At 45.4% G+C, this 11589-nt stretch overlaps 1 protein-coding gene across 3 annotated transcripts in view; it reads right to left on the bottom strand.

Annotated features, from left to right (window-relative positions):
- Positions 1-6600: 6600 nt before the first annotated feature.
- TAF3 (TATA-box binding protein associated factor 3) overlaps positions 6601-11589 on the bottom strand; it is a 126302-nt gene continuing 121313 nt past the window's right edge. For all 3 annotated transcript variants that reach the window (XM_031444760.2, XM_064479322.1, XM_064479323.1), the window contains 2 exons: positions 9323-9429; positions 6601-8562 (listed from right to left, as the gene is read on the bottom strand). In XM_031444760.2, the coding sequence (XP_031300620.2) occupies positions 8448-8562; positions 9323-9429 (222 nt within the window). In that variant the 3' untranslated portion in view covers positions 6601-8447. The remainder of the gene's footprint in view (positions 8563-9322; positions 9430-11589) is intronic.

Here is an 11589-nt window from a genome sequence, read left to right as displayed (position 1 = left end):
TTAGTGCTTCGGCAAGTCATCCTTCCGTCCTTCCTGGAAGATCAGAATTATAACGGCGTAGCCGAGAATATCCACAGTCCTGCGATGTGCAGTGTGCTAGCTACCAGCTACCTGTGTTTATTTACATTCCAATTAGTTAAGATTAAACAAAAGTTGAAATTCAGCTTCTGAGTTGCAGGAGCCACAGTTCAAGTGCTCAACAGCCCGTGTAGCCGGGGCTACTGTACTGGACAGAGCAGAAGCTACAGAACATTTCCCTCATCTCAGCCCAGAGATGGGCTGCAACGACTCAAGAACACAATGTTTCTGTTTTGTTGTGTGGAGGGGATTCCTGAACACACAGAGACGGGGTGCAGCGCAGCTCGTCCACTAGGGGGCGCGCCATTGATCAGTGCATCCCTGCATCCCGACTACACTCCCAGGGCTCTGAGAAACTTCTCATTTTAAGTGTAAACTGGGTTTCCTTACTTTATCTGGTCCATTTACTGCACTAAGGCCTGAGGTTGTTCAAGAATGGACGGGCAGTCACGGTCCTGCTGAATGCGGGCAAAACCTCCCGAGGGTGCGTCCTCCACGAGTTACTATTTCATTTACTTCTCTGAGATTGTTCAGCTCGAGAATCAGAAAACGCTGGCGCCAAACCCACTGCACGTTGGCTCGCTGCGCATTAACACTGGGTTATGGGCCTGCTGGAGGCACCTGGGCCCGAGGCGGTGGCACACGCCTCCCTCTGTTCCCCACCCCTGGGCCCTGCAGAGACACCTACAAAATCCAGGGGGCTGGCCCACCCTGGAGAGAATGGGCGCTGGGAGGAGGCCTCTCTCTCCTGGGGATCGCCTGTGTCCAATAATCAAACCATTCGACAGTACAATTGTCAAATGAATGGTCTCGCTAACGTCTCATCCAACTTTCAAGCCCTTATTGCAATATCAAGATCACTTTTTTTTAGAAAACTTAAGTATAGTTGATTTACAATATTGTGTTAGTTTCAGGCATACAGCAAAATGATTCAGTTATCCATAGGTATATGTGTCTATATTCTTTTAAAAATTCTTTTCTGTTATATTTTATTACAACCTACTGAATATAGTCCCCTGTGCTAAACAATAAATCCTTGTTGTCTATTTTATATATGGTAGTTAGTATCTATTAATCCCAAAGTCCTAATCCATCCCTCCTCCCCTTCCCCTTCGGTAACCCTGTTTGTTTTCTATGTGTGTGAGTCTGTTTCTCTTTTGTAAATAAGTTCATTTGTGCCATTTTTTTAGATTCCACATATAAGTGCTATTGTATGGTATTTATCCTTCTCTGACTTACTTCACTTAGTATGACAATCTCTAGGTCCATCCATGTGGCTGCAAATGGCATGATTTCATTTTTTGTGGCTGAGTAGTATTCCAGTGTGTGTGTGTGTGTGTGTGTGTGTGTGTGTCACAGCTTCTTTATCCAGTCATCTGTTGATGGACATTTAGGCCGTTTCCATGTCTTGGCTATTGTATATAGTGCTTCTATGAACATTGGGGTGCATGTATCTTTTTAAATTAGAGCTTTTGTCTTTTCTGGGTATGTGCCCAGGAGTGGGATTGTGAGTCAAGATTGCTCTTCTGATGGGGTGTCAAAATCCAGAATCTGAGTCTCATAGAAAATCCAGAATTTACAGAGCACTGAAAAATTATTGGAAGAGCAAGATAATACCAATTAATAGATTAAACAAACAAAAATCCCACAATATATACTAGAGCTACCATTTGCTGAGCTCTTACCGTGTGTTAAAAGCTTCACATACAATCCCACTCAGTTTTTACAACCATCCAAAGGTGTTCTTATTCTCCTTTTACCAAGGAGGAAGCTGAGATGTAGAGAAATTAAATGCTTTATTCCAATTCATTCAGCAAACACCCTGTAAGCACTTTAGTGGGGACACAGGTCTGGCCAATCCAACTTAATTCCTAAACATTGGCAAAAATATGGTAAGCCCAAAATATGTCTTTATCATACGTCAAACAGTATCTGACTTGAAGCATACTTGCTGGGAACACTTACTTGATTCTTAGGGGCAGTGCCCCTAGGAGTCAGGCAGGTCACCCGCCCATGTCACCTAAATTTTTGCAAAATCACATTTTTACAGCTCTGGGCTACATGCTCCCCCAAAACAAAAAAACCCACCAACCTCACCCACAGGCCTATTTCCACATGGGGTCTTTGTGGAGAATGACGTTTGAGAGGGTGTCAGCTGAGCTTCTAGAAACTTCCATTCTTCCTGGCCTCACTGAACCTCCAAAGTTAAAAAAACAAACTTTTCTTCCTCATACTTTTTTTTTTTTTAATAAAAACATACGGGTGTTTTCTTTTTCCTTTTTTCTCCTCTTACCTTACTTCCTTGGTGAGATTTCACCATATTGTTCCTTTAAGCAACGTTCTCCTCTGGCATTTTGCGTGAACCCAAAAATTTGCTTTATACACATTGCATCAGGAACACATTTATTTATTTATTTTTGTAAGTATAGGAAGTTAATGTAAGATAAATTTAGATTTAACATAACCAGTCAATGAGGAAGAAGAAGTTTATTTAGTAAAATGTTTGAGATAATCAGTTATCTATTTCTTTTTTTCTTCTTTAAAATTTTTTTTTTATTAATAGACGTGATTTTTTAGAGCAGTTTCAGATTCACAGCAGAATTGAGTAGAAAATAAAGAGAGTTTGCACACCGCCCCCCCCCACACATAGAGACTCCCCTACCCTCAACACCCCTCATCAGTGAGGCATATTTGGTACAATCGATGAACCAGCATGGGCACATTATTACCAACCAAAGTCCACAGTTTACATGAGGGCTCACTCTGGATGATGCACATTCTAAGGAATACATTTATGTCAGTAGATCAACTTGGTCTCTCTAGAGAGGCCCAAATTTTTTATTTATTCAGTTTCAGAGCCAATCATTCTTCCTGGGAAAGTGATAATTTTGTCAACGTATTTCTTTTTTTTTCCAGTTAAGATTCTTTTTTTTAATTGTACGGAATAACCAGCACAGAAATACCTCCACCTTCTATATACGGCTTTAACACGTGGCTATGGAGTGGCATCCGTACAACCACCTCCCAGGTCAGGGAATCGGACATCCCCTGTAGCCTGGCAGCGGCCGGAGCTTGTTTCTGCTCTGTCTCCAGCGTCCAAATCCCCTCCCCCGACTGAGGAGGCTGCCCTCCTTACTTCTACCAGGATCTCCCCTTGTTCGCAACCTTTGTACACATCCTGAAACATGCAGTGTCGTTTTGCCTCTTTTGGGGGCTTTAAATACTCATAGGACTCATTGTATGCTCTTACTGGGCTGGTTTTCAACATTTTGCGGTAAGATGTCCCTTGGTCTCATTGATATAAAATTGAAAAGTGGTCCGACAGTTGTTAGAACTGCTCATCTGCCTTATGCTTTTGGCTTGGGTCCGTTTTTGAAATATGAGCCACGGTCCTAACGTGATGACCTGGGGCCTCTCTCTGAGACACTGGGATGTGTCTCAGTTCTCCTTGGCATCCTCGTAGCCTGGGGAGATGCCTAACGGCTTTTTGAGAAGTGTGTGGATGTGGCTAAGTGCAAAACGTTCTGGGCCTCTGCTTCGTCTTTGTGAATGTTGTAAATAGCAACGTCAAAATTAACAGAAGGAAGGGAAGATGAGGAATTGCTCATTTGGAAACCTCCTTCTAGACAATTTACTTTCTAAAAGCTAGCCCAAAAGGCTTAGTCTACATTCCAAACGGTACAAGAGAAGAAGTCATCAGAACATAATCTGATGCTTTTTTTGGCCGACATGAACTCCCTCTGGTGGCTCCTTTTACCACAGGTCTAAAGGAGGTAGAGAGCCGCACGCACATTTTCCTTCAGACTGTTCAGCTTGGCAGAGGTTAACTCGTTAAGGACAGTAAGAATGACAGTCTTCAGGTTTGCCTTGGTTTGCTTAAAATAGCCCTGTCCTAAACATTTCACTAATAAAAACCAAAGCCAAGCCAAAAGAGCCCCCCGGAAGTCTCCCAAAGGTTAACAAAATACTGACTAGGTCCCCAAGATGTGGTAGGAAGTCATTGCTGAGGGCGAAGTGCCTAAAATATGTTCTGTTCTGAAGGCTCAACCCAGTTACATCTTGTGGTGTCCGTAAGTAAAGGTATCTGCATTTCTCACATATTGTCCACCCTGCAAGTTCCCGGGAGAGTTCATGTAATCCTTGGCTAAGCTTTAAAATATTTTGTTGTAAATATAAGCATTTCGAAGGGCAAAGCTCTATCAGCATTACAAGCCACTGCAGTCTGATGAGGTCCTACTGGGGAGCACAGGGGGCTATAGTCAATATCGTGCAATGACCTATCATGAAGAAGAATCTGAAAAAGAACATATATACGTAGAACTGAATCACTGTGCCGTACACCAGAAACTAACTCAACATTGTGGATCAACTATACTTCAATTAAAAAAACAAACCAACTCACTGAGAACTCAAAAGGCAAACAAGAAAAAAACCCCGCTGCAGTCTAAGGTGGATAGACAGATTATGTAGAGAAAAACGGAGAAAGAACAAATCTAGGAGGTACTTAGGAGCTGATGAAATGCACATTAATGCACAGAATGCCGTGAGGACGAGTGCGTACCCGTGGTGGCCAGACGGCAGGAAAATGGAACTCGGGTCCAACACGCTTTTGCCGTTTCCGTGAAGGGTGTGCCGCCCATGTCCAGTGAACGAATGACAGTGTTTATAAAATTCTTCTATAAACCAAACTGAGAGCTAACTGTCCATGAAAAAGGTAAGCGGCAGTTGCTTTAGTAAGTCGCATGTAAACTAAATGTTAGGTTTCCGTGATAGCAAGGAGGAAAGGGCCAGCCGCCCCCCGAAATATCTGATTCCCGGTGTCATCCGTGTACTGGCCTGGACACGGGGATTGGCAGTTACTTTATACCGTTTAGGCCACAACTAATGCAAGATGGTCAAAGAAGTGGTTTCCTAAGAGAATGACTGATACGACTGTGGGTAGAGACGTTATTCAGAACGTCGCCTGTTTTGTTATCTAGTCGGGGTGACTGTCGACTTCTAGACTTGAACTTCTAAAGAAAGCTGCTATGATCTGAAGAGACTGGCCCGCGAACTCTTTGTATGGAACACTTGGCCCGTGCGCCTCCAGTGAACGTCACTCATTAGCATTCTTCTTGGCTAGGTTTCCCTATCTCGGTGTTCATTTTATACTTTAATTTGGTTACTCGGCCTTTGTTGAATCGTCCCATTGAAGGGAGAACAAAGGTGGTTTAGGGGATACGGGAGAGGAAGGCACCATATTTTATCTTTGAAAAAAGCCCGACAGAGCCAGAACGCTCTGATGCCCTCTGATTTCCTGCAGGACATTTGGAGCCACAAATCAGCTGGACGATAAAGATCCTCCCTGTGCTTAACTGCAGACACCTTCAGAAGAGAAACAGCGTGTCAGTCATAGAAAAAGCGCTTTGCCAGCTACTCGGGGTCTGGCGGATTCTCTCACCAGAGGAGTGTCTGCGCCCTGGGAAAGAGGGGTGTTGCCTTTTCTGTCTCTTAAATACCACCTCCTCCAGGTCAATCACTAGCTGGGACAGATTTTTTTTTTTTTTCCTGACTACTTCTTTCATAGAGCATCGACACTCAGGTCAGTGATAGCGCTGGCATCCGTGAAAATGGTCCAGGAGTTTGCTGGCACCTGGGAGCCTTCTCATGCTCCCAAGGGAGATTATGCTCCGTGTTTGGCCGTGAATTTTCTCAGTCCCTGTAGTTCCTCAAATACCTGCTGCTCTGTGACTTCCTACTCCGTCAAAAGTCAAAACCCACCCTCTTCTTGTGGCGTGGGTCCCCTCAGGTTTATCCCAATTAAACCATCATCTCTTCCAATGCACGCCTCCCGCCCAGTACAGGTTTTTCCTTTCCCTGTTTTGTTCGATTTCATCAAGGAAAGTGCATTAATCTCTGTGCCCTGTGGACGTCTGCGACATCTGCAGTTACTCCTTTTCCTTTGGTGTAACTTTATGGAGAATGCCTCTGCCCAGCTTTCTAACTTGGCTTTGGAAGACAGGTGTTTTATTTTCTAATCCACATTTCTTTTTGCCGTTTCTTGAACCTCCTTTGGTTGGTGGACGGACAGCTGTCCAGGAGCAACCGGGACCACCAGTCCATGTCACACAGGCCACTGAACAGGCAGGAGATGGGAGCGACTCTGGGTCTCTGGTGACCTGGACTGGATTCAACTCACTGACCTCGAGGTGAAAGGCTCTGTATTCCATTACTAATCCCTTGAGCTATCCAGCCCCCTGAAAATGATTCTTTGGTTTTATTATTGCAGAGGCCATTTATAAAATCATGAACTGGATTTAGGAAAGCAACCATGAAATAGCAAGGGACACCAAACTGATTGAAATTCCTTCAATGTTGTGGGAGGCGAGCCTCTCCACAGCAGGACTGGGGGAAAGTTACACACAGGCTCCTCCGCTCTCGTTTCAGGAGCGTGACCGGATCACTTGGATGTGGCCACGCCAGACCCACTGACCATGCCTCAAGGGACTAAATCCTCAATAAAGAAAATGGAAAAGCAAACTATGAAATAGCCAATAATCTTTATTTTGCACTTCCTCACCCCCCCCGTCCCTCTCCAAAAAGCACTAATGGGTAGATTTGTGCATGTGAAAATATTGTATAAAGTATTTAGGATGATCTCAAATGAATAAAACAAAAAACACGGATCTCAACATAGATGCTTTGTTTCTTTTTTGTAGGGATAGAAAAATTTTGGCTTCTAGAACAAGGAGGGCAATGAAATACTGCACTCTTAAAAGGTTGACTCCATTTCCACTGATTTGCAATTTAACATTCATGGCAGAAAACCTCATTTCTCTAACCACATAATATGTTTTAAAATATGATTAACTCATACACTAATATCAATTTACTTGGCATTAAAAAAATCACAATTTCTATTAATATATTTGTATTAGGTTCAAAGCCCATATCCTAGCATTCAAGATATCCATTACACTGGCCCAAATTGGGATTACTTCAAAATCAAGTAGAAGTCCATATTTATTCCAAAGTTGCTAAAATATGCTAATAAAATTAAATTTGATGTTTTACATTAAAAATAAAATATTTGGTTTATCTCTCAGACATCTATAACATATAATAAATAGTGGGCAGTATAGTAATATAATAAAGTTTTGTGATACCCTGAAATTTGATGAGTTTTCTTCTAAAAAATTTCATAATATACTTCATTTCAGCCTTAAACCACAATATCAATGAACAGATTTGCAGAAATAAAACAATATAAACACAAAATGCTACAGTATATTTCTTTTTTTTCTTTTTTTTTACTTTCGGGGAATCCACATGTCCTTTGAAACAAAAGAAAAGTCACAGAAATTTACAGAAGCAAAAGAGCTAACAAAACAATTTCAAATCATAAACCACAGATTTAAATTGCCTTGTTTTCCTTCCAACTGCTAGGGTCCTTGTCCCCGGGCTTTGGGCCCCGTGCGGGCTCAGCTCTAGGCAGGCAACTTGGAACTACGTGGGGCTCTTTTCTTTCCAGCCTCCTCTGCTTATGTACAGCGGTAATTATAGACATGGCTGAAATCACAGACATGGATTTCAGAGAAAGCCAGAATTAAACACGATAAAAAATTTTTAAAAAATAACTACTTCATAAATATTTATTATTTACATTAGGGGAGATCTTCTGGTCTGAAGAGTGTTTATACGGGTGATGAAATGTATCAGCAGTGGGAAGAACTCCAGCAGTTTCGAGAAGGGCAAAGTTAGGAGGCAGCAGAGAGAGAAAATAAACGAGAGTCAACAAAAGTAATCCACACACAAGAAGACAGGACATGATAGAAACCTTTTTCTTAAAAAATATAAGGTATTTCACAAAAAAGCCTGAACATTTTACATGTTAGTACTAAAAACAGGGAGGGAGGGGAAGCTTCATATATTTTTCATCACAAAAATATTCACGGAGACTCCGCCGGGAGCTTTCTCTTGTGGGAGGACGAGAATCTTATTCTAGAGGGAGGCGGGGGAGCTGTATGCGGACTAGCGAGGTCCCCCTTGGTCACAGTCGAGGCAGTCCACGCGGCATCTCGTCACCCAATCTCACGGGAGGGCCCTGGAGAGAACAACGCGGATCCGGAGGGAAGACTGCGGTCTTTTTATTAGTAATACTTGCACTGGTACTGGGAGGCGGAGGGGCCGCCCCGACGCCACCCCGACGCGCGTCTCCACGGGGACCACGCGTGCCTCCGCCGGGACCACGCGCGCCCGGGACTCGGGAGGAAAGTCCGCGAGGATGGTGCCTGTCCTCGGTCTCCCGACCCATCGCACCTTCACACCGGCAGGGACCTGGCGGGAGGCGGCCGGAGGCGGGCCCGCCGCCTCCCCTCCCCCGGGGGGCGTCAGTGCGCCCGGTGCTTCCGCTTTTTGTGCTTTTTGTCCTTCTTCTTGTTGGCGCACTTGGGGCAGAACCACTGCATCTCTTCGGGGGGCGCGGCCATGATCCCGACGCAGGGCCTGCGTGGCGACCAAGGGAAAGAGTTCAGACAAATATGCTTGGTTTTTACACATATCCTTTTTCTGTTTTTAAACTTTTATGTCACTAAATATTTTCTCAAGTCTATGGCGTATTTGCCGGAAATCCACGTCCACCAGCTCTGACGGATGCCGACCTCTCGCTGGGCAGGCAGGTGCGTGACCACCTCCCACGGGCCTGGGCCCCGGGCCCCACAGGACAAACTACCTGGCTCATTCGTCTCTTCAGCCGGAAAGAGCGAAATTCTTCTGAGTCACGGCTTGGTTTTTATCTCAGAGATACCATATACGGGTGGCTAAACGGATTTCTATCTTTTTATATCTGATATTTTAAAGATAAAACGGGAAGATTCTTTGCCTGTATCGTGATGGTGTGTCTTAGGTTTGGGGAGGTGCGAAAACCAGGCAAGCTGTGCCTTCACTTCTGCAGCCTGTGACATGTCCACAGGGCCACTGTCAGCCACTGCAGCTGTGACGGAAAATCACTGGCGAGACAGGAAAGGGGGCCCCTGTGCCTCCTTTATCTTTTTTAAACCAGAAGGATACAGAAGCTAAGCACAATGTTTGGAATTTAGGCTGAATAACAGTAGTCCAAAGATGCTCAATCTTTGCATTACCATCACGCGCACGTCCCTGGCGCAGGGATTCTGCTTGGCACTGTTCTTAGGGCGGCACCCGGGCTGGGAGGAAACCCGGGGTGGGGGTCCGGAGCCCGCCCCTCCAGGGCCCGAGCGGGACTCACCAGTGGTACCAGTCGTCACAGTCGTCACAGCCGATCATGGGGCTCCCGTCATCTGGCTTGTTGCACCCGGGGCAGATCCAGATCTGGTTCCCCCACTCATCTCGAATCTGGGTTGGAAGCGGGGAGGGAGCAAACACAGAGACGGGATGAGGAGGAAGAACCCCACAGAGGGCAGGACAAGAGTGATCATGTTACGCTGTGAAGCCAATAATCCCATGGATTAAATTTAGAGAAAAAACCCAACAAACAAGAGTCAACAATTTATGAAAGTTGGAATCTTGGTTATCACTCTCCTGCGATCACATGAAAAAGAAAATGCCTGCTAAGTGTCCAGTGACAAGACAATTCTAATGAATATTTTAAACTCTCTCCTGTAAATCAGAGAACAAAGCATCTTATAATCACTTCTGGGAGCAGTCTGATCTATCACCACCTTTATCTAAAAAATACTGTAAACATGTAAGTTCTGAATGACCAGAGTCTTTGTTTCTTTGAATGAATATTACCTAATTTTACTGCTTTAGAAACTTTCTAAATGGGGGTGGGGGTAGGTAATTGGTTTATTTATCTATACAGAGGCCCTGAGGACTGGGCCCAGGACCTCGTGCATGCTGGCACACCCTCTACCACTGAGCTCTCCCCTCCCCCGACCAGCGTCCTTGCGGCAGGGATGATGGTATTTCTGAAAGCCACGGAGCTCACTAACGTCGCATTCACAGGCCTGGAATTAATAAATACGGCCAATGCGCAGGTATCACCTTATTACTTATTAGCCAAGCCCTTCTCCTGAACTAGCTGATAAGATCAAGGATATAAAAGAGTTGTTACTTAGTAACTTTCCATTCCCTTTATAACATTTTCAGTAAAGTACAATCAACGAAAGGGCAAGCAAAAAAGGGAGGCGGGAGGCCGAGGGGCAGCACGTTTTCCCGTTGTTTTGCCACAGATGCGGGGCGCTCTGGGGTCGGCTCCCCTGAACTCAGCAGTTCCAAATAAGGAGGCTCCCTAATTGAACTGCTTCTTCAAACTGCATGTCAACGAGATCGATTTGAAAGAAACAACTCTATGACGGGCGTTGCAACCCAGCAATGACGAAAAGTTGATTTTCTGAGGTTTGCGCAGTAACTCAGCACCTCGTCTCATCTGGTGGTTCCTCCGGTACTTTACTGCTGCCTTGCAGGGCCGTGTGGGGCCAGGCGGGGGAGAACGGACTCTCCCTGGGTCTGGGGGGCTCGGGGGCACAGGTGTTACATCCCCCTGATGTGTTGTTTTAAGGCTGACGTTCTTGACACAGACTCTGCAGAGGCAGAGGATGCTGGTGTGAAAGCTTCCTCAGCAAACCCCTAGGCAGCTACATCCCTGAGTCAGTCCTCCCCAGTCTCGAGGGGAGCGAGGGGAGAGACCACCAGTGAGCCTGGGCCACCGGTCCGGGGTGCGGGCCGGTCCGGCACTCGGGCCCCTGAGGCCGCCGGGCACGGCCAGCCCCGCGGCCGGCTGCCCTTTCTCAAAATTAGGAGGCCGTGACCCTGCCACGTGAGAAATTTGCCATAGCCCCTGTAATAACCAACACCCGGACCTTCACGGTTTACTCGGTTCTTTCAAATATCTGCGTTGGCTTCATCGCCCTAAAACAAGGCTTGGCGAGGGTACAGATGGTGCAGCTGGAGCTAAGGGAACGTCAGTGACAGTTCCAATGTCACTCAATTAAGTAGTGACAAAACTGGCCTTTTTATTCTCTAGCCTGTGCGCTTCCCCCAAATCACACATTTTGTCTTCTGTCTGCAAAGTGTCCATGTAGTCTGCAAATCTGATGCATCTCCAGGGAGTGAACTCAACACTCCACTGCAGAGTCAGAAAATTTAGGGCTAGAACACACCACAGCGACCATCTGAAAACATGGAGGTTGGGGGGCTTGTGTCAAATCTTCCCTGACCAACCCACCTTGGGGTGAAGTGGCCTTAATAAATGCCTGGAGCAACTGGGCCCTTGAATGGGCCGATTTGATGATCAAGATTTTTGTACCACATCTTCTGTTTTGTCTTGAATTGCCAATTTAGTATTTTCCTGTTGTTTTTTCATGTCTTTATATCCTCTCTGAATACTTTTGAGATTTTCTTATCCTTTGCTATCATTTTAGTGCCTCAAATATTTAACGATCTGTTGAAACTTCCGCCCAGGGCGCTTTTATAGAGCTGTTGTCTTTGCACGGCTTCTAAGAGCGACAGCAGGAGTCCGAGCCCGCCGCCCCCCGGGCACATCTGCTGGGA

Source organism: Camelus dromedarius, chromosome 26 (assembly GCF_036321535.1).
Source record: "Camelus dromedarius isolate mCamDro1 chromosome 26, mCamDro1.pat, whole genome shotgun sequence".
Lineage (NCBI taxonomy): Eukaryota > Metazoa > Chordata > Mammalia > Artiodactyla > Camelidae > Camelus > Camelus dromedarius.
The sequence above is the reverse complement of the archived record's forward strand: the minus strand, read 5'-3'. Positions and strand labels throughout refer to the sequence as shown.